The 22,398-nt window shown below is 42.8% G+C and overlaps 1 protein-coding gene across 1 annotated transcript in view; it reads right to left on the minus strand.

Moving 5' to 3' along the window:
• Positions 1 to 22,398, minus strand: part of CNTNAP2 (contactin associated protein 2) — an 869,542-nt gene that overhangs the window by 503,297 nt on the left and 343,847 nt on the right. The window contains exon 3 of the mRNA XM_035101355.2: positions 17,895 to 18,088. Within this exon, the coding sequence (XP_034957246.2) occupies positions 17,895 to 18,088 (194 nt within the window). The remainder of the gene's footprint in view (positions 1 to 17,894; positions 18,089 to 22,398) is intronic.

A 22,398-nucleotide genomic window follows, 5' to 3' on the forward strand; every position in this document is an offset into this window, starting at 1 on the left:
ATTTGTTTATTCATTATTTGCTTCTATTTTAAATCTTCTGTTTGATGATTAAGATTCTCACGTTAAAATTTTTGTTATAATTATGATTTGGATATTTTACAAATATTATTTGGATTCTGTTATGTCTTATTCTTACTTTGTTTAAGTGATTGTTTTCGAATATAAGGTTTTTCTTTATTTTCTTTTTTTGTATTATATTAGTTTTGTTTTTCTTTACTTTGACGTCATACGTGTATGTGTATGTTTGTGAGTGTGTGTATTTTAAATAATTCCAAATAAAGTTTATTAAAAAAAACAAAAAACAAATTACTTGTGAAACCTCTTTTGATACAAGACATTGTCCACCGGGGAAACTTCAAAGCCCATTTGAATTACATGCTGAGCTGGCGGCAGCTCGCCTGTCCATTTTCCTGAGGAGACCAAGGCCCCTTAAGCCCAAACAAGCAATTCAGAGCCCAATCTTTTATTGGACTTTAACTGTATGATCTTTTGATTGGTACTGAACACTTAACAGAGACACATGTTTAATGTGAAACAGTTTAGAAGAATTACAAGTTTGCAGATGACACCAAATTGGGAGGGGTGGCTAATACCCCAGAGGACAGGATCACACTTCAAAATCACCTTAACAGATTAGACAACTGGGCCAAAGCAAACAAGATGAATTTTAACAAGGAGAAATGTAAAGTACTGCACTTGGGCAATAATAATAATAATAAAGGCAAAAATACAGGATGGGTGACACCTGGCTTGAGAGCAGTACATGTGAAAAGGATCTAGGAGTCTTGGTAGACCACAAACTTGACATGAGACAGCAGTGTGATGCAGCAGCTAAAAAAGCCAATGCAATTCTGGGCTGCATCAATAGGAGTATAGCATCTAGATCTAGGGAAGTAATAGTACCACTGTATTCTGCTCTGGTCAGACCTCACCTGGAATACTGTGTCCAGTTCTGGGCACCACAGTTCAAGAGGGATATTGAAAAGCTGGAACGTGTCCAGAGGAGGGCAACCAAAATGGTCAAAGGCCTGGAAACGATGCCTTATGAGGAACGGCTTAGGGAGCTGGGTATGTTTAGCCTGGAGAAGAGAAGGTTAAGGGGAGATATGATAGCCATGTTCAAATATATGAAAGGATGTCATATAGAGGAGGGAGAAAGGTTGTTTTCTGCTGCTCCAGGGAAGCGGACACGGAGCAATGGATTCAAGCTACAAGAAAGAAGATTCCACGTAAACATTAGGAAGAACTTCCTGACAGTAAGAGCTGTTTGACAGTGAATTTGCTACCAAGGAGTGTGGTGGAGTCTCCTTCTTTGAAGGTCTTTATCCTGGGGCACCTTGTCAAAGGCCTTGCTGAAATCAAGATAGGCTACATCCACAGCATTCCCTTCATCTACCAGGCTTGTAATTCTGTCAAGAAATGAGATCAGATTAGTCTGACATGACCTATTTTTCAGAAACCCATGCTGACTTTTAGTGATCACTGAATTTCTGTACAGTTCTGTTTTCCACTGCTCTATACTGATTTATCCCTTCAAGAGGGTATACATTTCTCCTGGGGTGATAAAGTTCCTATATTTCCTTCATTAGGTGGCATTCAATGCAGTTGAGGATTCTGAGTGAAAGCTGCCTAAAATCCGAATGGCGTTATCCTGATTCCTGCTGGGAGCCACTTGCATTGCTGGCAGTGATAAAACTCTGTAAGCTAGGAAGTTCCCCACCTGTGCACCCTTCCCAGTGCTGACCGTTGCTCATTTGGAAAGGCAGCGTTAATCCACTCACACTGTGTCAGGAGGAAAGCTATGAAGCTTAATTACTGGGCCTGCAGCTTTCCAAACAGATGGTCTTAGCTACAGCTGGGAAACACAGAGCCGAAGTTGATTAAAAATCTTGTTGGAAGAAGCGTGACTTTTAAAGGATTTTTAAAAACAAAACAAAACAAAAAAACCACACACAACAGAATAATAAAAATCAATAGCTAATGGGAAGGTTGAAAACCGTGTAAAACTATGCTTAACAGCAGACTGTTTTAACAGACTTTTGTATGAAAGCTTTTACCTGATCAGCATATTTCAATTAAAAAGAGTCAAGGGGCTTTTCAAATACAGGTAATACTGCAGTGTGGGAGGAAACATTTAAGCAGAAATCTGTAGCATTTTTACTTTTATATAGCATTTGCCTAACCGTTGTTTGTGAGGAGCCCCCAAAGGTTCCGCCATGGAGGACAGCGCTGGGTTGTCCTACTCTGAATTTGGTACAGGGCTGAGCCAAATGCCCCCAATGTCAGGGAACGTCTGGATGATGAGGAGTGGAGGGAGAAAGCAGTCAGGGAACCCCCAGGGAAGCAATACGGGAGAAGCATGTGCCCCCCTTTCCACTCCTACATACTCCCGTGATGCACGTTCACAAGTACATCAATATTTCACTGCAAAACACTACACACTGTGCACCCTGTCATAGGAGCCAGCTCCTAGAGGCCGTAGGGGATTCGGCCCCCACAATAAAATATTTGAGGGGGTGGGCCCCCACAAAGTTGGTGGGCATTGCCATTCAAATGGCGTGTGTTATGTTTTTCCCTCAGGTCCTTGACAGTTGTTTTCGGAGGGAACTTTGAATTATGTTTGATACATTGTTTGAGCCAGCCCTCTATAAAAGCAGGCCAGCTCAGCAGTTCAGTTCAGTTCTGTTTCAGCTATCAAATAAAGAGCTTCTTGAAGAAATCACTGTGTCATCTGCGATGTCTACCCACAACTTAACACTGGCGACGAGGATGGGATTGCTGCACATCAGAGCACAGCCAGATTCGGACAATCACTGAGCAGAATCACTGAGCAGAACCAATTCAGAGCTGACCGTTCTGGCTAGAGCACTGTGTTCCATCCATCGCCCTCCACACTGGCATCGGAACCATGGCTTCACTCATGCCTCTACCGCCATTTGCCACAGCCTCTGAACCATGGGACTCATACCTCACTCGGTTTGAGTGGCGGGTGGGGGGGACCTGGCCAGATGGGCAGGGTATAAATAATTTATTATTATTATTATTATTATTATTATTATTATTATTATTATTTATTAGAATGCTACTTCCAAGCAAACGGACTGACAGAAGTGTCAGATGAACGTAAGAGGGGCCTTCCTCAGCCTCTGTGGGCCTGAAGTTTTCGAGACAGCCCGAGCGTTGGTTGCACCTCTCGCAGTCCAGGCAACACCGTGGGACACGCTCAAGGACAAGCTTTGGAGTCACTATGTGCCCAAACCATCTAACCAGGCGGAGGGGGAGACCATCAGCAATTAAATCGCTGCTCTCAGGAAGGCCACCCTGCATTGTGAGTTCAGGGGCCTTGAAGACGCCCTAATGGATCGAGTCATCTGTGGAATCCAAGACATCTGCCTGCAGCAGCGTCTGCTAGCCAAACCAGATCTCACGCTACAGAAGGTCATGGAGGAGGCCGTGGCATTGGAAGCTGCTGAACTCTCCGCCCTGGAGATCTGAAAGCCCAGTAGTCCACACTCTGTTAAGAAGCCAATTCCGGTGCACTACGAGGAGGCCAGTAGCCACGAGACTTCCTCTTTGGATGAAGACGATGACGTGCACCAAACTAAACAGGAGCGTGGGAAAGTCAAATCAAAGCCCAATCAGCTTGTGCCGGTTGTGGAGGCAGCCATTGCCATGCCAAGTGTTGATTCATCTGTAGGCGGTGCTCCAAAAAGGGACACATCAAGAAGGTATGCCGATCAGCTCCATCTGACACGCCTTTTTCACCGCTTCCCAGGGCCAAGTCTTTGCTCCGGTCTGCCAAGAAAAGCTGTTTCGCCCTCACCAACTGCCACTGTCCGGAACCACGATTGGCCAAACCGACTCGCCTACGTGACGCAAGCTGCACGTCACTGTGCTCATTGAAGGAGCTCCGTGTGACACGGAGATCGACACCGGGTCTGCCATGTCCATTGTGTCTTGGAGCACCATCAAAAGACTCGTACCCAAGGTGTCCAAGAGGCAACTCGACTCGCAGTGCATACACCTGAGAGACTACCAGCCATGCTCTTGCCTCTTGCCTGCCGCACAATGCCTTTCCCCCCTTTTTTAAACAACGGTACTTTAGAGTGAGGACAGAAAGCCTTGTCCTCGCTCTGAAATGGCTTCATGATGTTACAGGATGATATCTGAAGCCAAATAAGAGTGAGGGTAATGCTTCCTGCATTCACTCAGGAGTGAAAACATGATACCCGTTAGCTGGGAGTACAACTGTGCCTTCTTGCAGGACCACAAATCACACAGCAGTGAAAAGGTAAAAGGAGATGTTGGGTGGGAGTGGGTGGAAACACCCTATCCCAAAAAATATTGCAAGCTGAGTGTGTGCTTCAAATTCTTCAAATATTTTCCTGAGCAAACATCTCCAAATGCACCATAAAATATTATTTTAAGCAAAATGATGTTTGGTGGCAACTTTATGGTGCAATATTCTTCAGGAGTGTTGAAAGCTGGGTATCACAAAGGAGCTCCTATCTCACACCACAGGCTCCTTTGTCCCCGATATTAGATAATGATATGGATCTAAATCTCTCTGCCAGAGGCAGAAACTTAAAGGGAGTAAGCCACTTATTGACCAAATGCCATGCATAGCACTTTGAAAACATTAGTGCTGGTTTCTTTTTAATTAAGTACCATAAGTCAGAATCTAACATTTTAGAGTTCATTCTTTTCACCATTGACTTATGGCAAACCACGAAAACACTGCCCTTTACAGAGTTCAAATGAATTCATTTTACCCTACTAGATTACAGGTTTTACAAGAGGCATTGTAAAACCAGCTGTTTTGTGAGGTTTTTTGACGGGGAAATAAGAACTGGAACAAGCACATAAAATGCTAATCAAGGCAGTGCAGGCAGAAGTGGCAGGACGTGCATTGTATGAATGTGTCAGCAATTGTTAAGAAAGCTGAACTTAGATTCAATTTAACTTTTATTCTGAAGTTCTGTTAGAACACCCCTATAGCTAAACAATCCCTCAGTTGCAGTGTCCTGTTTGTGCTCAGTGGGGAGCAGTGAAGATAATCAGGGACCATAGGAGAGAACTGTGAAAAAATCAGGGCACACAATTTTATACCTAGAGCAGGCAGAAGAAGAGCAGTCTCCCCTCCTGCTCTACCCATGGAGCAATGTCAATGGGGCATTTGTAAGGGATGCCCCTTCAGTTCCTGGAGAGCTAGAGTCACAGCAGGACAAGAAACAACTCCCTTGCTGTTGCTCGGCCACCATGAATTGGGCCTGGGATTACACCACTTCAAATGCAGGAGGAATAACTCCTTCAAATTGTTCTTCATGCAGAAACATGAAAACATGTCTGGGAAAAGATTAGGCTAGAAATATGGCTCATCCACACTTCAGTTTGCCCCGCCACCTTCTCCTGGGGAAACCATCAGTTTAGCGTTGAATCAGAACAACCACCAGCTTGTCCATGGATTGCTGTTTGTTCCAAAAGCAGTGGGGCAAAGGCAAAACCACTCAAAGCCAGGCTTTCTAGGCCCAGGACAAGCAGAAGTGCAGAAAAGCTCAAGTTCTGGGAAGGCTGTACCAAGCGATTTTTCTGCATGTGAAAATTATATATTAAAAGACCAGAAAACTGTACTGGACAGGGTAACAAATATAATGTTTTTTTGTTTTTAACAGTAATAGAATGTAGCTGAAATATCTGGATAGTGTGAGGGCATCATACTGTATTTAAAACAGAGTTGGATGCCTGGTTCAAATGTAACAGGAAACAATGGTTTCACATAACATAAGTAAGTGCAGCAGACCCCAGGCTTTTCTCCTCTGCTTTCCCTCCTTCTCCCAATGAAACCAAAGCCATAACCATTAAGGGAAGTGCCCCCTCCTCAAATTCAGTATATTTGATTCATTTCTAAGTTACTTACTTACATTGTTTGACACCAAATATTCATTCAGGATTCCAATTAGCTCTGGGCTGTCAAAGAACCCTCATTAATGTTAGACTTATAATCAAATACCTTGATACAATTACCATAGAGACACTGTTAATTAAGTTTCTGATTTTGAGTCCAAGTGTGACTCTTCTCCCATTAGCACTTGCAGATCTAATGCTTTTTATGCAAACCACAAGACCCTGCAGAATATATGTGTCACCTTTACGGAGCCAAATCTACAGCCAACTTTGGAGAGCCTTCGGGCAATTGTGGTGCTATACTTGCCCAGGTGCATCTCAAATGATGACACAGGGAGGTTTAAGGTACAGACTTTTAAAAAGGTAAAGAGAGGGAGAGGGAGGTTGCATCTTTTGCAGAAAAGGGGGGGGGATGCCAACACTCATATTCACACTGGAATTTCTTCTTAAAACTTGATGCAAGTGATCACCAGCCAGTCTTGAGAGGCAGTTTGATATTATTAGAATTGATGGCAGTGATAGTGTTCAAATGAGTTCAGAGGTGACTCCCAGAAGATTTATTTTAAAAAGAAGTTAAAGGGAAGGTAACCCCATTTTGATCTGTTTATAGCATTTCTCAAGATATTTGCACAGTAGATGAATGAACACATCTTCTATGTAATTAAGTTCTAGATATAAGTCATCACTCAAACTATTTCTATACCATCAGCAAAGCTCTATTGCAAAAAGAAAGTGACAGCTAGGAGGCCTGAACAGAGGTTTACAAGCCCCTGTTCACATACACAGCCCATTTGGTGAAGAAGAAGAAGAAGAAGAAGAAGAAGAAGAAGAAGAAGAAGAAGAAGAAGAAGAAGAAGAAGAAGAAGAAGAAAAAGAATTTCTATTCTTCCGCCCTTCTTCTGAAGATCACAGAAACATTAACAATATAAAAACTCAAAAATGCACACCATAAAAACAATAACACCCACACCCACACAGTTTAAAAGGCCATATATTGTTTAATTAGCCAACACCCCGGGAGAATAGGAATGTTTTTGCTTGGCCTCTAAAGATATGTAAGGAAGGTTCCAGGTGAGCCTCCCTGGGGAGAGCACCCCACAAATGGGGAGCCACCGCAGAAAAGGCCCGTTCTTGTGTTGCCTCCCTCCAGACCTCTCCTGGAGAGGGCACATGAAGAACAGCCTCCGATGACAATTGGAGGGTCCGAGTCAGCAATTCACTTGTTTTAAGGAACTTCCCATGTAATTGTTATGAATTGGGACCCTGCCCACAAAAGGTGTGGCAGAAATAGCTGTGACCTCAGGGAGAGATACTTCACACCATGGCTTGCCATATAATGCTGTGCTTGCATAGCTGCATTTGAAGGGGCCACCCTTGTAGGTTGCTTTGATGTAAACATCAAGCCTAAGTGCCTCTGGATGCCTCATTTTCTTGCAGATCTGTTAGATTTAGCCATCATGAAGAAGGAGTGCCTTGGTGGTCCAGATGCAGCTGGTAGATCTTCCACTGTTATTTTTCTCTCCCTTAATTTTGACCCAGATACTCTCAATTTGGCTTTGAATTTTTAAATCCTAGATTCCCATCCAGATTCCCCATCTCCATCTTATACAAATAATATAAAATCACTTCCGGTTTGGTGCCATTTGCTGATCGGCGGGGGATTCCTCGGTCTCCGAGGTCCCTAGCGACCCAGAGGGGGGGGGAGAGTCGCAAGGGCACCGCGACCCCCCAGAAAACCCCCAGATTGAGCATTCCGGGGATGTGGGAACCCTGCTGAGCCCCGCAGAGTCCCGTTTGCTGCCCGGAAAGCACCTTTTGAGGAGCGCCGAGAGCAGGCTGAGTGGGACGGAGCCTTGGGTAGACTGCTACCTCTGGGTCATAAAGCTCCGCGCCGATGACAACTGAGCGTCAGATACCTCCAAGTAAAGATTGGACTTGTAAGTAAATTCTTTTTGGATTAATAATTGGAGAAGATTTGGTCCTGGGACGGAATCTAAAAAGGAAACGGAGGTCATCCCCCCCCCCGAGAAATAAGCAGTTGCAAAACCTGCAGCTAAAATGCTGAAACGGGATTTTAAAATTCGCTAAAAAATTAAGTTGGACCCCTTCCCTGTGGGGCAGAGCCAAGGGAAGGAGATTGGATTCTGTGAACCTCTGCCCCCCCAAAAAATTGAATTTGGAACGAGCCCTTCGATAACCTGGGGGCAAGAACCTGGAAACAAAGACCAGCCGCCATTGTGATGTCACCGGCTAGGAAGTTATCTACCAAGAAGAACTCTTGAACTTTTAAATTAGGTGTGGAAATAATGGGATCTGCGATGTGAATAACTTTGGTAGGAACAAAGATCATATTTCAACACATATTTCTAAATATTGTTCTCAAAATTAATGCTTTTAAATGATTTTATTGCCAAAAAAATCTGAACATATTTAATTTCACAATGCACAGTCTAAACATATTTTGTGGAACAAAGAGGAAGTGAAAAAGGAAGTGGACCACTAAATCCCAAGCCACACATTAGTTTGGGAGACATGGATCAGTTGAGTTTCCATCTTAATTTGCAAAGATAAATTCCTCAAGCATCACTATTTCCTACTGTGAAACCATGACTTTCTGCTATACAGTTATAAACAGCTTCTCCGTCTTATAAAGCCACTTCAGACATTACATTTCTAAGTGTACACTTACTGATTTATTATGGCTAGGCAGATTAAAGGCAATTCTGCCACATGCATGATTTAAAAGAGGTTTGGCATGTATGAAGGTAATCTCCTCTCCCATGGCCTGTTTAAAGGTTCAACGCTGAAGGCTATTATGGGATAGCAACATGTTTGGTGCAGGGCTCTTGGCTTGCTAGCTGCTCTGAAGACCCAGGAAAATGCTAAAACAGGCAACGCTTGCAAACAAGCCCCATGAGCTACAATTTGTCTCAAATTAAGAAGAGCAGCAGAGAGTTTTTGCCACAAGCTAGTCTGAGGAACAAAAGGACACAAGAGGTTCCACTATAGCTCCCAGAAAGTCCCAATAAGATGGACCCAGAGGTCTTGAGCTAGAGAAACCCCCCCGGGAACAAAGTCACCTCACACCATTTTTGCTTATTAGTTCTACCATCTCTAAGTTGGTTGGGGAGAAAGAGTGAAATGCCTGTAATGTGAAACATTCTAAACTTGGAAAACACCCAATCATATTTTGATTGAGCACAATTGTGGATGTTAAAGTCATTTCACTATTGCAAGATGATTCGTACAAAAGAAAGCTCCTAACTTTTAAAATATATGAGCAGTTTGATGAAGCAAAAGGATACTGTATTAATAGAACATAATTTTTTTTATTTTCTTATGTTTCCTCTTCAGAATCATGGTCTTAATTATTTAATTAATTAGAGATGGTCTTAATTTTTTCTCCCTTAAAACTGAAAAAGCACTCATGATTTCTAAAAGATGAATTAGGCAGAAATAGAAAACCAAAGTATGCTGAATGATAGCAGCCTGATAGGCCAACATTAGAAAAGAAACCAGAGTGAATTATTATATTCTGCCATAAAAATGCTTGCAGCCATTTCCTTTAAGGCAGCTTTTGAAGAATATGTCAGTGTTGACTATGCTCATCCTTCTAAAAACAAGCACGCAGGGAGAAAGGATTGAGCTTTGTCTGTTCTTCTAGCTTTCTATATGTATAGGGTGGTGTGTTTTTGCCCACATGGGGGACCCTTTCAAAGCTGTAGTTGAACGCCCCTTCTCGGAGAACTTATACCTGGTACCATGTTGGTTGTTTACTGAGATGATCAAATGGGTGAGTGGTGTGTGTGTGTTTGCCTTGCAGCAAGGAACCATATGAGTAGGCCAAAAAAAGGCTACTGCCTTGAGCAGTGACCAGTCTGATGTGCTAGAATTCTCGCTCTTCTGACAATCCTACTGATGCGACATTATTGCTTGACAAGGTTATATTATTTCCCTTCACTAACAGCTACTTTTTCCAGCACCTGGTATGCTGGACATTGTAAAGGACTTAGTCCTATTAAAGAGCCCCTTGATATCAGCAAAATTCTTTTGGTTCTCCGGTTGTCAGCAGGCACAAGAAATTGCTGATGTGGCCTGAGCCAAAGTGATTTTTTTTCCCCTTCTTGAAATGGCGAGACTTAGCCTTTGACTTTTCCACTCCTTTAAAGCTCCTGCTCATTCATTGTTAACTAAATTTCACCCAGGTCCTCAACCCCTGCTGCCCACTCCCCATTTAAAAATGCTGAGGTTGTAATATCACATCATTTAAAATAGATCTTTAAAAAAGTTGAAACTGTTTGCTGTGCTCTAGCCCAATCTCATTTAAACTCTTCCCGCCCGCCCCCCTCTTGTTGTGGCAAGGAAGCTCCTATATGGAGGGGGTTTTGTTTTCTTGTTTTAAAGCAGCTTTAGCACTTTGGCAGCTCTTGGAAAGGTAAGCATTACTTGCTTGGTGCATAAGGAATTCTGTACTGCTTTAAATATGCAGCGTAAAAACCTTAGTTATTGAATCCATGGCTTTTCTTGTTCCCCCTTCTTAGGAACAATACTACTCAGCCTCCCCCATATCACCTATTACCTCTTTTTATAGCTTTACCCAGTGCCAGTTGGGAAGGGAAGGGAGATGCACTACAGCAGGGACTTGCCAACCTTTTTAAACCAGTGGAGACATCTTGAATATGAATGCCAGTCACAAAAGGGTTGCCATGGAGAGTGTGTGTGGCATAACGCAAAGAGAAACAACTACCCCAATAGATGACTTCCTATGGTAAGGGTAAGGCCATGCCCTGATTGTGTAGATCACATAGTAGTGCTTACACACACTGAGATGCTGATGTTGACTGCATAACATGGAGCATTCCTCAGTACCAGGAAAAATCTACAAGATGGCTATTATCACTCACTCTTATGTTGCAGAACTCGCTTAGAAAGGACCTGCCCATTTTGCTCCAAACTTTTATTTCTAGGAGGGACAGAGACTTACTTCTTTCTTTAATTGAAAGATCAGAGTCTGAGGAACCTTCCCAGAGGCACCTATTAAAGCTTTCATGAGTGTCATGGTGCCCATGGGCACTTGGTTGGTGACCTCATAATACAGTATCTCAGAGGAGACCTTGACTGGAACCAGGAGCACACCAATTAGGAGGAGATGGTACATAGCATCAGTTTGTTGCGCATTCCACTTGTAACAGTTTAATACTGTTTTGTGAGCAAGTCCCCATTTCCCTGAGTAGCAGAACATTATTGTAGTGGCTTCTAGTCTGTTTCCTTGTGAGAAGCAGCACTGGAGGTTTGTGGCATTTTTGTGGCATCTATTTATTGCACAGGGATATTCAGTCAGTTGCACAATTAGAAGCCATTCCTCCAATTCCCTGAATTTCTGGGGGCTGGATAGCATTTTTAATACAGGGCTTAACCATGTTGTTAGGGGCTGAAAAGGTTCACCTTTCCATACAATTTAGGTGTGGTTCAGCAGCTTTAAACAGGCTCCTTTTATCTTTCTATCCCCTTGGAGTCCTTGAAGTGGAACAAGCTTTCCATCTAAATAACAGCAGATCATTCAATAGGAAGGCTTAGTCCTCAAAGCTTTCAGGGTAGGTCTGAAGCTGGTATGTCTGCCTCAGTACAGTGTAAGCAAGCACAGGGCATGTTGTAATTTCCATCTCCTTTGCATTGGCACAAATTGTTTGAAGGTTGGTTTATACAGTAGTCCTAAAATACAGGAAAGCAAATGGATGTGACTGACAGACAGGAAACACCAAAGAAAATCATACCCAGAAGTAGACATTCTTCTCTTTGGTGATCACTTGTAGCCGAGTAAGATTGTCTTCCATAATTACGGTTTTAACAATGGGTCCATAAGTGACTGTGGAGGCCAATTCTGGATCCACACGTCCTTCCACAGTGGGGACATTGGTTTCCAGGCGGGAGTTGATCACGGTGTGGATTTGCCAAGCATGCCTTCTTCTTAGCACATTTCTCCCTTGCACCCTGAGATCGAGTGTCTTCAAAGCCCATGACACCTTTGGTAAAGGCTGTTCTCCAACTGGAGCGCTCACAAGCCAGTGTTTCCCAGTTGTCAGTGTTTATACTACCATACTTTTTTTAGATTTGCCTTGAGACCGTCTTTAAACCTCTTTTGTTGATAACCAGCATTACGCTTTCCATTTTTAAGTTCAGAATAGAGTAGTTGCTTTGGAAGGCGATCATCAGGCATCCTCACAACATGACCAGTCCAACGAAGTTGATGTTGAAGAATCATTGCTTCAACACTGGTGATCTTTGCTTCTTCCAGTACACTGATATTAGTTCACCTGTCTTCCCAAGTGATATGTATTTTTTTTTGGAGACACTGTTGATGGAATCTTTTGAGGAGTTGGAGATGGCGTTTATAAGTGATCCATGTTTCACAAGCATATAGTAATGTTGGCAGTACAATAGCTTTGTAAACAAGCATTTTGGTTTCCCTGCGAATGTCCCGGTCCTCAAACACTCTGCACTTCAATCTGGAGAAAGCCGCACTCGCAGAGCTCAGGCAATGCTGGATTTTGGCATCAATGTTGGCCCTTTTGGAAAGGTAATTGCCTAGGTAGGAGAAGTGATCAACATTTTCCAATGTTACACCACTGAGTTGGATTTGTGGCGCTGCAGAGGGGTTATTTTGTACTTGTTGGTGCAGCACTTTGGTTTTTTGGATGTTGAGTGATAGGCCAAGCTTTTTGTAAGCTTCTGCAAATATATTTAGGATGGTTTGGAGGTCATTCTCTGAGCGTGCGCACACTATGTTGTCATCAGCATACTGAAGCTCTATGACGGAAGTTACAGTAACCTTACTTTTTGCTTTCAGCCTGCTCAGATTGAAGACCTTTCCATCTGTTTGATATATGATTTCTACTCCGGTGGGGAGTTTCCCATCAACAAAGTGTAAGATCATGCCAATGAAAATAATGAATAGAGTTGGGGCAATAACACAACCCTGTTTAACACCTGATCCCACTGTGAATGGTTCACTTTGAGAGCCATTATTATCTGCAATTGTTGCTATCATATTATCATGGAGGAGCCGAATGATGTTTACAAATTTATATGGGCAGCCAATTTTCAGAAGGATAGTCCACAGGGCATTAAAAATTACAGTGTCAAAAGCCTTAGTCAACCCAATAAACACCATATACAGGGGTTGGTTTTGCTCTCTACATTTTTCTTGAAGGTGTCAAGCAGTGAAAATCATGTCCACTGTCCCCCTAGAAGGCTGAAAACTATTTAAGAAACTACCATAAAAGTTCAGGTTATTCAGATGTATTAATGTAAATTATCATAATGATATGAATTACACAGCTAACAGAGGTTTAATTGGGAAGGTTTGGTTCAAAATTTAATTGCAACTAAAAACTCTGATTGCATTCTTTCTATTTTTATCATCTGTAAGCAGACACACAGTATTTTAAGAGTTTTTTTATTTTAGTTCCACTATTTTATTCCTTAATGAGAGGCTTACAGTGGCCTCCAAGCAGCACACAACAGGGGTTAGAAAGTTTGGTTATTCCTGTTTAATTTCCTAAATTAACAGTAGGGGGGAAGGGTTAGTAGAGGCACCAAATTAATCAGCTATCAAATCTTCACCTATTAAGTTCTTTCATTCTTGGCAGTCCTTTAAAAGATCAAAAATGCTTATTTTTGGTGGTATTATTCTTCATCTGGCTTCCTCATTACATCAATATCTCCTGACATTAAAAGATGAAGCATGGCAGTTTAGAGAATTCCGATCATACGTTGACCTTTTGCTATAATGAAAGTCATGTGTAAATCTAATCACTCTACTATCTGTATACACTGCAATCTTGGAAAAGATTTGGCATTTAAGTTTCTCATAAGATGTGCTGGAGAAGCATACAAACTATTTTTGTGAAGTTTATTAACACTTATTTTCACATTTCTAAAACATACTGTAGTGTTAGCATTGCTGGGGTCTCTCAATGGATCTATGTTGCCCAATTACAAATTATTCACAAATTACTCATAAAGCATTTCCATAACAACCATAGCCTTCCCCATTGTCAAGGGACAGACATGCAAATGTTGCCTGGGTTGATTTTAAGCTGGTAGCTTTTGCCTCACCACAACAGACATGCTTTCGAACTGCTAGGTGGGCTGGGACCGAGCAACAGGAGCTCACCCAGTCACAGGGATTCGAACCGCCAGCCTTCTGATCAGCAAGCCCTAGGCTCTGTGGTTTAACCCACAGTGCCATATTAGGCAGTATAGAAATGGTCTAAATAGTGTGTCCCCATCTGAACATCTCCCTTAAAATGAAGGACTTCCAGTCTGCCAGAAGTGTTCTGGAGGTGGTACAGTTTGGGATTGTCCCAAGGGCTGCTCTGAATGTGGCAACTGGCCCCCTCAGTGAGCCTGCAACTGACATAAGTAACTGCATCATTTCTCTCCCATTTCTGGTATTTTTAAACCATATTTGTTTTGTTAAGTACCCCTGTTGCCCCCGATAGTCTTTCTCCTGGTTATGTCACTAACATTCCTAAACAAAACCATGTGGAACATGATAGTCAATCAGGTTAAATATCAGGGAGGACAAATAAAGCTGAGGATAATGAAGGAAAAGAAAGAGAAGTTAAATTGTGCCAAGAGTTATTATAATAAAACCAATGGAAAGGTTTGGGTAAGTACCTTTTCAGTAATTTGTTCAGCTTTGTTGAATATGTTAATATGTTACCCCTGCTTGGCAGGGGGTTGGACTGGATGGCCCTGGTGGTCTCTTCCAACTCTATGATTCTATGAAGCAAATACCAAAATTAGAGCACTAAACTCTTCTGATGTGTAAGTATTTTGTTCTTTTAACAAATCCCTTTCATTATCTGCCAAATTAAAAATGATTTAATTTCACTTTTCAGAATTGTGTGCATCTGTTTGAAGCATTTTGCGTATGTTCATGCAATTTGTCCATTTTTATTGTGTTGGCTAATAAGCATTTCATTTATCAATCATGACAATATCATGGATGGTTTTTAAATTATGTAAGACTATGAATGCTTCAACTCTGCATGTCCCATCAACATGGTCATTTTTGTAAGATGCAATGGCAGTGTGAGAAATACCAACTCGGCCTTCCACCCAGATGAGCAGGTTTAACTGAGGCCAGGGTCTTCAGCCAGCCACTGGTGATTGATAATTGAACTTGTGGTGCTTTCACACTTCATTCATTAAATATTTAGCATGGGGTAATTATTATATAAAGGGGGGGGGGGCTTCCTTGAAATACAACATGTTTTCTTCTTATATTTATTTTCCTATACCAGCACGGAGACAGGGGACACATCAGAAAGAGAAAATAATTTACACAAAGACAAGCACTACAAAATAAGAACAGTTCCTGATAAGTCAGCATAAATGGAAAGTGCATGTACCGTGTTTCTCATATTATAAGACATGTCTTATATTTATTTTTTCCTCAAAAAAACCCACTATGGCTTATTTTCAAGGGATGTCTTATTTTTTTCCTCCTCCTCCTGCCACGGCTGGCATTGCTGCTGCGCCTATCACTATGTCTTATTTTCAGGGTATGGCTTATATTCCTTGAATGCTTAAAATCCTGCTATGGCTTATTTTATGGGTATGTCTTAAAATATGAGAAACAGGGTATGTATTTACACCAGTCCTGTGTGCATCCTTCCGTTGGAGTAACAGGCATGTACGATACTATAGATGGACTTCATATCATTTCCCAAAATGTCCATAGTAGCTGATGTGTAACCCAGGTGGTGCTGTGGGTTAAAGCACAGAGCCTAGGGCTTGCTGATCAGAAGGTCGGCGGTTCGAATCCCTGCAACGGGGTGAGCTCCCGTTGTTCGGTCCCAGCTCCTGCCCACCTAGCAGTTCGAAAGCACATCAAAGTGCAAGTAGATAAATAGGTACCGCTCCGGTGGGAAGGTAAACGGCGTTTCCGTGCGCTGCTCTGGTTCGCCAGAAGCAGCTCTGTCATGCTGGCCACATGACCCGGAAGCTGTCTGTGGACAAACGCCGGCTCCCTCGGCCTATAGAGCGAGATGAGCGCTGCAACCGCAGAGTCGGACATGACTGGACCTGATGGTCAGGGTCCCTTAATTCCCTTTACCTTTGAAAAATCTGAATTTCAGCATAGTGTACATGTAGTTGCAAGAAGAAACCAATTCCATACAAGAGAAGAGCCTCACTAATGTTAGCAATCAAAGAAAACGGAACATATCCCAAAGCACAAGAGGGTAAAGGCAGAAAGCTTCCTTTGCAGAAACAGAAAGCTTTCTCTAAATTCACCTTGAAAGTACTTTCCCCCATCTCCATCTCACTGCATGATGTTCGATTTCTTTCTTACCTAGCAGGTAATTATAGAACTTCTTTCCCTAATGCATACAGAAAAGGGTCATTTCAACATTTTTATGTAGATTGTCATAGTTTGTTCTCCTTGATATCTTTTTTAAAAATTACTTGCTCAGAATATTCATGCTCCCTCCCACTGCATGGACCCAAACTGCTGCTCATTCGTTATTATTCATTCCTTCGTTTCCCAGATTTTGTCCCCTGGCTGTTTCATTTGATATTAAACTGCTTTTGCACGAATATTGCTGAACTCTGCACTTTGAGTTCCTTGTTCCTCTACTTTCTCATTTAAGTCGAGATATGTACACCATTACCAAGGAATCACTGTGCTTTAGGTTTGTGAAGAGAGTGCAGCAAGCCCAGCAAGGTACTATGTGAGGCTAAGTATATACCCTGTACTTTAAAAACAGTAATTCAAAAATGCTGCACCAAGGAATGCTGAATGTCACAGTTTCTACAAATTATGTGAAATAAGCACATTTGTGAATATTAGCTCAATTTGTTTAATTTCTGCTGCTGCTTCTTGTCATGGGAAGAATCCAGGAGTTGTGCAAGGCACCTCTAACCACTGGGAAATCACACTGACCCCAGCGTTGGCTTCATTGATCTGATCAAAAATTAGTCACATGCTTTTAAGCTTATCCCCAGGGTGTAGAAGCTTCCTTTTCATTCAAAGTGAGACGAGCTTCTCAAACTGCTGGATTTTTCATGTAGTACCAAATTCTGAACAAAAAATCAACCCTGCTGGATCAGACCCTAACCCTAACCCCAAACTCCACCTTCTTCAACACTATTTTCTGCAGTACTCCGTCCATCAATCACATGCTTTTGGGGAGCCCAGAGGTACAGCGTGAAGAGATAGCTCTCTCCCTTTGTTCTTCCCCAGCAACCAGGACTGACTCTGAAACTGGAGGTTGGGCAGAGTCACCCACTGGTGCCTTTTCCCTCCATGAATTTGCTGAATCCCATTTTAAAGCCACCTACTTTAGTGGCCATCACCACATCCTGTGGTAGTAAATTCTGTAAATGGCTTTCTTTTGCCTGCCGTGCTTCTCCTGGCCACCACTTACAGTGTCCCAGTATAATGGGAGAGAAGAAACCTCTCTCTCTCCTTTTCCCATACCATGCATAATTTAAAAATGAGTCTCTCAATTGGTCTTTTTTTCTCAAATAAAAACCATAATCAATGTAGTCTCTCTAAAGTGCTCTGTCCCTTTGAAGCCATATGAAAGAAAGGAAAATTCTCTCTCCACTTTCCCCCCACCATTTTATAAACCTCTGCCATACTTCCCATTTGTTGCACTTCTTTCTAGACCAAAATGTTTTCCTACATTTTCATGACTTTCATATTTATCTCCACTCATCCCTGAAAACGTGGCCCTTTACCCCATAAGAGACAAAATACTATCAGACAAGAATTCCATCACAACCTATTCAGAAAACAAATGTAACTCCATCCTCAGGGCAGGAAGACAGTCTGCTATGTTGTGTGGAAGGAAACGTACCTGATTTCAGAGTCAACCATCGACACAGCAGTACCACTAGATTCCCGGTGAAATAAGGTATATTTCAAGAGCGTAACAACGAGAGAACAACGTAGTGCCATTGGGCAAATCACTTACCCAGACATTTCCGTCTTGGTGATATGGCTTCCAGTTTCTCCCTGTATCACTATAAAGCATCCGGTACTGCGTCACCCAGTCAGAGCTGCTGTATCTGCCTTGAGTAGCAATAGAGCTGATCTGCTTCCTATTGCCAAAATCCACTTGCAGCCATTGGTAGTGATCACTATCTGATGGACACCAGCCTCCAGCCCCTGAGAAGTTAGATGGAAAGACAGACATTTACACTGTTTAATACCTAACAGAGCTTTCTTGGAAATTTCCCCAGTTGAAAGATTGTGGGTGGCATTCCACTAAAATTTACTCAGAGTAGACATTAGTAAAATTTTGTCATGTTACCTGATTTCAGTGGAACTGTCTCCCTCCAGAGGTTGTGGACTCCTCTCCCTCCTTGGAGGTTTTTAAGCAGAGGTTGGATGGCCATCTGTCATGGATGCTTTAGTTGAGATTCCTACTTTACAGGGGGTTGGACTAGATGACCCTTGGGATCCCTTCTGACTCTACAATTCTATTATTCTATTATTCAATAAGTCTACTCTGAATAAAACTTAGTGGAACACCACCCACTGTTCCTGTTTCAGGAACAGACTGGAAAGAGAAGTTTCTGAATCGGAACTCATTACGAAGCTTAAAACCATGGAACCACCTGGGATGAACAAAGACATTGGATTCTTATCTCATTATGCATGATCAAGCTTTCTTTAGCACCTCAGCCCTTGCTTTTTCCCCGCAGGACCAATTGCAGTAATCAGCAGTCGTTAACAGCCATCTACAGGTTTACCACTCCCATCAGCCCATCACCCATTCCCCCCCACCCCCCTCTGTATATACATAAGGGTCTGACTCTTCTGTTTCAAGTGTATCTGAAGAAGTGTGCATGTACACGAAAGCTCATATCAAAATAAAAACTTAGTTGGTCTTTAAGGTGCTACTGAAGGAATTTTTTTATTTTACCACCCATTAAAATCACTGAACATGATTGAGTTAAGTTGGTTTCAATGCATCTATTCTGAGTAAAACTTAACTGACTACCACCCTTTAATTCTGATTATACAGCTGCTAGAGATGGAAGAGGAATGTGTGTAAACTGGTTTTCCCATTTTGAGGGGAAGAGCAAAAAGTGGATGGGTGTTTTTTTTTTAAAAAAAGTTTCCTTTTTTAGTTGGCCCCGGTGAATATTTGACACTTTTCTCCCCTTACGGCTTTGAACTATAGGCTACCACTAAAACGAGGCTGCATTTTTTAAGCTGCATTTTAAACTGTATTCTAACTTACATTTTAATCAACTGTTTGTTTTTTGTTTTAATGTTTTAATGTAGTTATATTCAGTGTTAGCCGCCCTGAGCCTGGTCTTGGTCGGGGAGGGCGGGATATAAATTATATTATTATTATTATTATTATTATTATTATTATTATTATTATTATTAAAATCTGCAATGGCAAGGAGGGAAGTTCTCGCTGCCTACTATGCCACTGAAGCTTTTGCCAGAGATAGATGCTTTTAAAAGAATAAAGTAAAAGGGGGGGTAGCAGGAAGCCCTGCTCCACTGTACAGAAAACTTCCTCCCCTCCCTGGCAACATTTGAATTTTGGGCACAGCAATGGCCAATATGGCCAAACCCACCCCACCCCCACAATTTACCAGCTGCCAAATTGTGACAAATTGAGAGTGACTGTTTTGGTCCATCCAAGTCACTTTCACAAATTTTGAGATTATTCACGCTCCTCACAGACTCCACATGACTGGATGCCTTACACAAGATGGCTCCAGCCAGCAGCCATTCTCATGATGAAGGCATAAGATGTTTCCTGCAGCATTTTTCCCCAAAAGTACTAATTCACACTAGCTTTTCTTTAGACGGGCACTTGCTAGCAGTGTAAACAGACCCTTTGGGAAGATAATAAGGGTTTATAAAGGCTCCCTCTGAGACATTTTTTATGCTCTACTTTGTCCACTCTGTGGAAAATTTCGTCACCGAGAGGCGGAAGGCAGAACCACAACACAGCTTCAGCAACAACCTGCACTGCTGTTTTCTGTGAGTTTCCAGTAGGAATGTGTGTAGCTTCTTTCTGAAGGTTCACTGGTCTTATCAAACCCCTTTTTGCTTCCCTTGAAGTGTCTCAGAAATTTCTTTCAACCAAGTTAGAAGAAACCTCAAAATTATTCACTTTGGGCAAAGCTCAGCAGTAGCTCTGTTATGGTGAATATATATCAGTCGAGTATTATATCCTTATACCTTCATAATAACTGTCAAAGTGTAATAACTTCAAAACTTCAACAAATTTGCCACAACATCTCACGTCAGGCTTGACTAGTGCAATTCAGTGACAGGTGATTTATTCTCTGTGTCCTTCCTATGTTCCCACATTAAAGGACCATTTCAAATTAAGTGAGAGGGGAAACAGCATCTCCATCTAAGCTCTCTGCAGCACCGTAGCATTCATTGAAATGTATAAGCTTGAAAGATTTTCATCAGTGAAACATAAAGGGGAGAATGGATGGCTTTCATTTTGGTTGGCTGAGCATATAGGGGTATCATGAAGTACATTGAGCTTTGCTTGACAAATGTTTTATAGCTGTTGGGGCAATGAGCTGATTTCCAATGCAATGGGGTTAGCAATTGTTATCATCATACATTAAACTCTCTTGAACCATCTCCCTCTTTAAAGCAATTTTAGGGGATCTGTCTCTTGAAGTTGCTGTGGACATTTTATTCCCACATTTATTTATTGGAATCTTTGTAAACTGCACTTTCACATGCCAATCAAAAGCATGTCAATAAACCGACTGGTAAAAATTTTAGCGGGGTGAGAAAGGAAGCATGATCACCTTCCACCTCCTCTCTTGGCACTTCTAAGGCAGGTGTGGGAGGGAAAGAGATTCATGTTCTTACACTGTAGAGACTGAAACACATGTCTACCTACACCCACACCCAGGTGAGATCTGCAGGCTTGGTGGGAGGAAGCACGGTGGGTCAGACAGGGAACTCATTGGTCAGCCTGTAAGCCAATCTGATCCCGGTGTGTTTAAAAATGGCTGCTCACTGGGTCCAGAGGTGGGCAAGGTTTGCGGCCTGGCACATGGCCCTGCCGCCTTCTTGAAGCCACTCCACTCCACTGGCCATTGCTCCACTCCCTTGGTTGCCGTGGAGCTTGCTGGGGTTGCCACCAAACCCAAAATTCAAATATGACCAAACCACAGCAGTTTGAGGGTGGGGCAAGAGGAGTGGACCGTGTTGGAGCAGGCTTCACTCTGGTCCACTCCAAAAGTAGGAAAGGGGGCTGGAGCAGATGGCGGCAGCTGCCTACCTGAGGCTGGAGGCTGGAGTCGCCGCCCACTCAGTTAGCCGACCAATCCAGCCAAGGGGAGGCGTGCCAGGGGGATTGGCCAGGTAGGTTCAGGTAGGCTTACCTGCACACAAAGAAGAGGAGCCATTCCTGGGAAGCAGCCGACGGATTCAGAGCTTTCCCACCCTCCAGTCCCTAATGTTATGATTGATTTACAGGTTATTTACTTCCACAGGCTGCTTGCTTTACAGGTTTTTATTTCCACAGGCATACACACACGCAGGCGCTGCTACGACCGGCTGCTGTTAAAGGGCTGGAAAGGAATTTCCCTGCATTGGCAGATTTCACCTTTCCCGTAGCAATTCGTCACAACTTTGGCAGATGCAGGCCTTGGGCGGAATCCTTTAGTCATTTACATAAAGGGGAGGGGTGTGGGGGCGGTGACCCCCCGCCCTATTGCGGCGGCGATAACAGGGTTCCCGTAAATGGGGCACCAGGGGGGGCATTTGACTATGCCAATTGGCTGTTATTGCCCTCCCCTTCCAGCGGCGGCAATCAAGGGGGGTGGGCTATCTGCTTGAACGTATGTTCTCCAGAGTTAGCCCAATCCCCACACAAGCTGGACAACCCTGAAGATCACCCCACCCCCAGCTGGGGGCTGGGAGGGATATACGCCCAATGCCTGCGCCGAGGTCTTCCTACATCTGAATTTTAATAAAGTTGTGGCCAATTTTAATCCCATATAACGTGGTCTTGTGTCATTATTCCGCTCGGGGCTGCCCTGGGGGCTGGGGGGGGGACTCCGCCTGACTGCGCAATAGCAATACCATTTTAATAAGCATTATGTATAGCTCAGTTCAAACATCCTTCCTCGGACGTAAATCCCACTGAGTTTGGTGAAACTTACTCCCTTGTGAAGCTGCTTGGGAAAATTTGAGCCTTAGTTAAAAGGATTTGCATTCCCTTCCTGATAGGCTGTACTTGAAATTCATGATGCCACACGAAGCATGAGCACTAGGAGATAATCTAGGATGTAACATCACTTTTGATCAGCATATTCTGAATGATTAAAAAGCAAACAAACAATTAAACCAAACTACTAGAAGAGAAGACTCCCTGGAAAAGACCCTGATGTTGGGAAAGATGGAGGGCACGAGGAGGGGACGACAGAGGATGAGATGGTTGGACAATGTTCTCGAAGCTACGAACGTGAGTC

Source organism: Zootoca vivipara, chromosome 12 (assembly GCF_963506605.1).
Source record: "Zootoca vivipara chromosome 12, rZooViv1.1, whole genome shotgun sequence".
In the NCBI taxonomy this organism is placed as follows: Eukaryota; Metazoa; Chordata; class Lepidosauria; order Squamata; family Lacertidae; genus Zootoca; species Zootoca vivipara.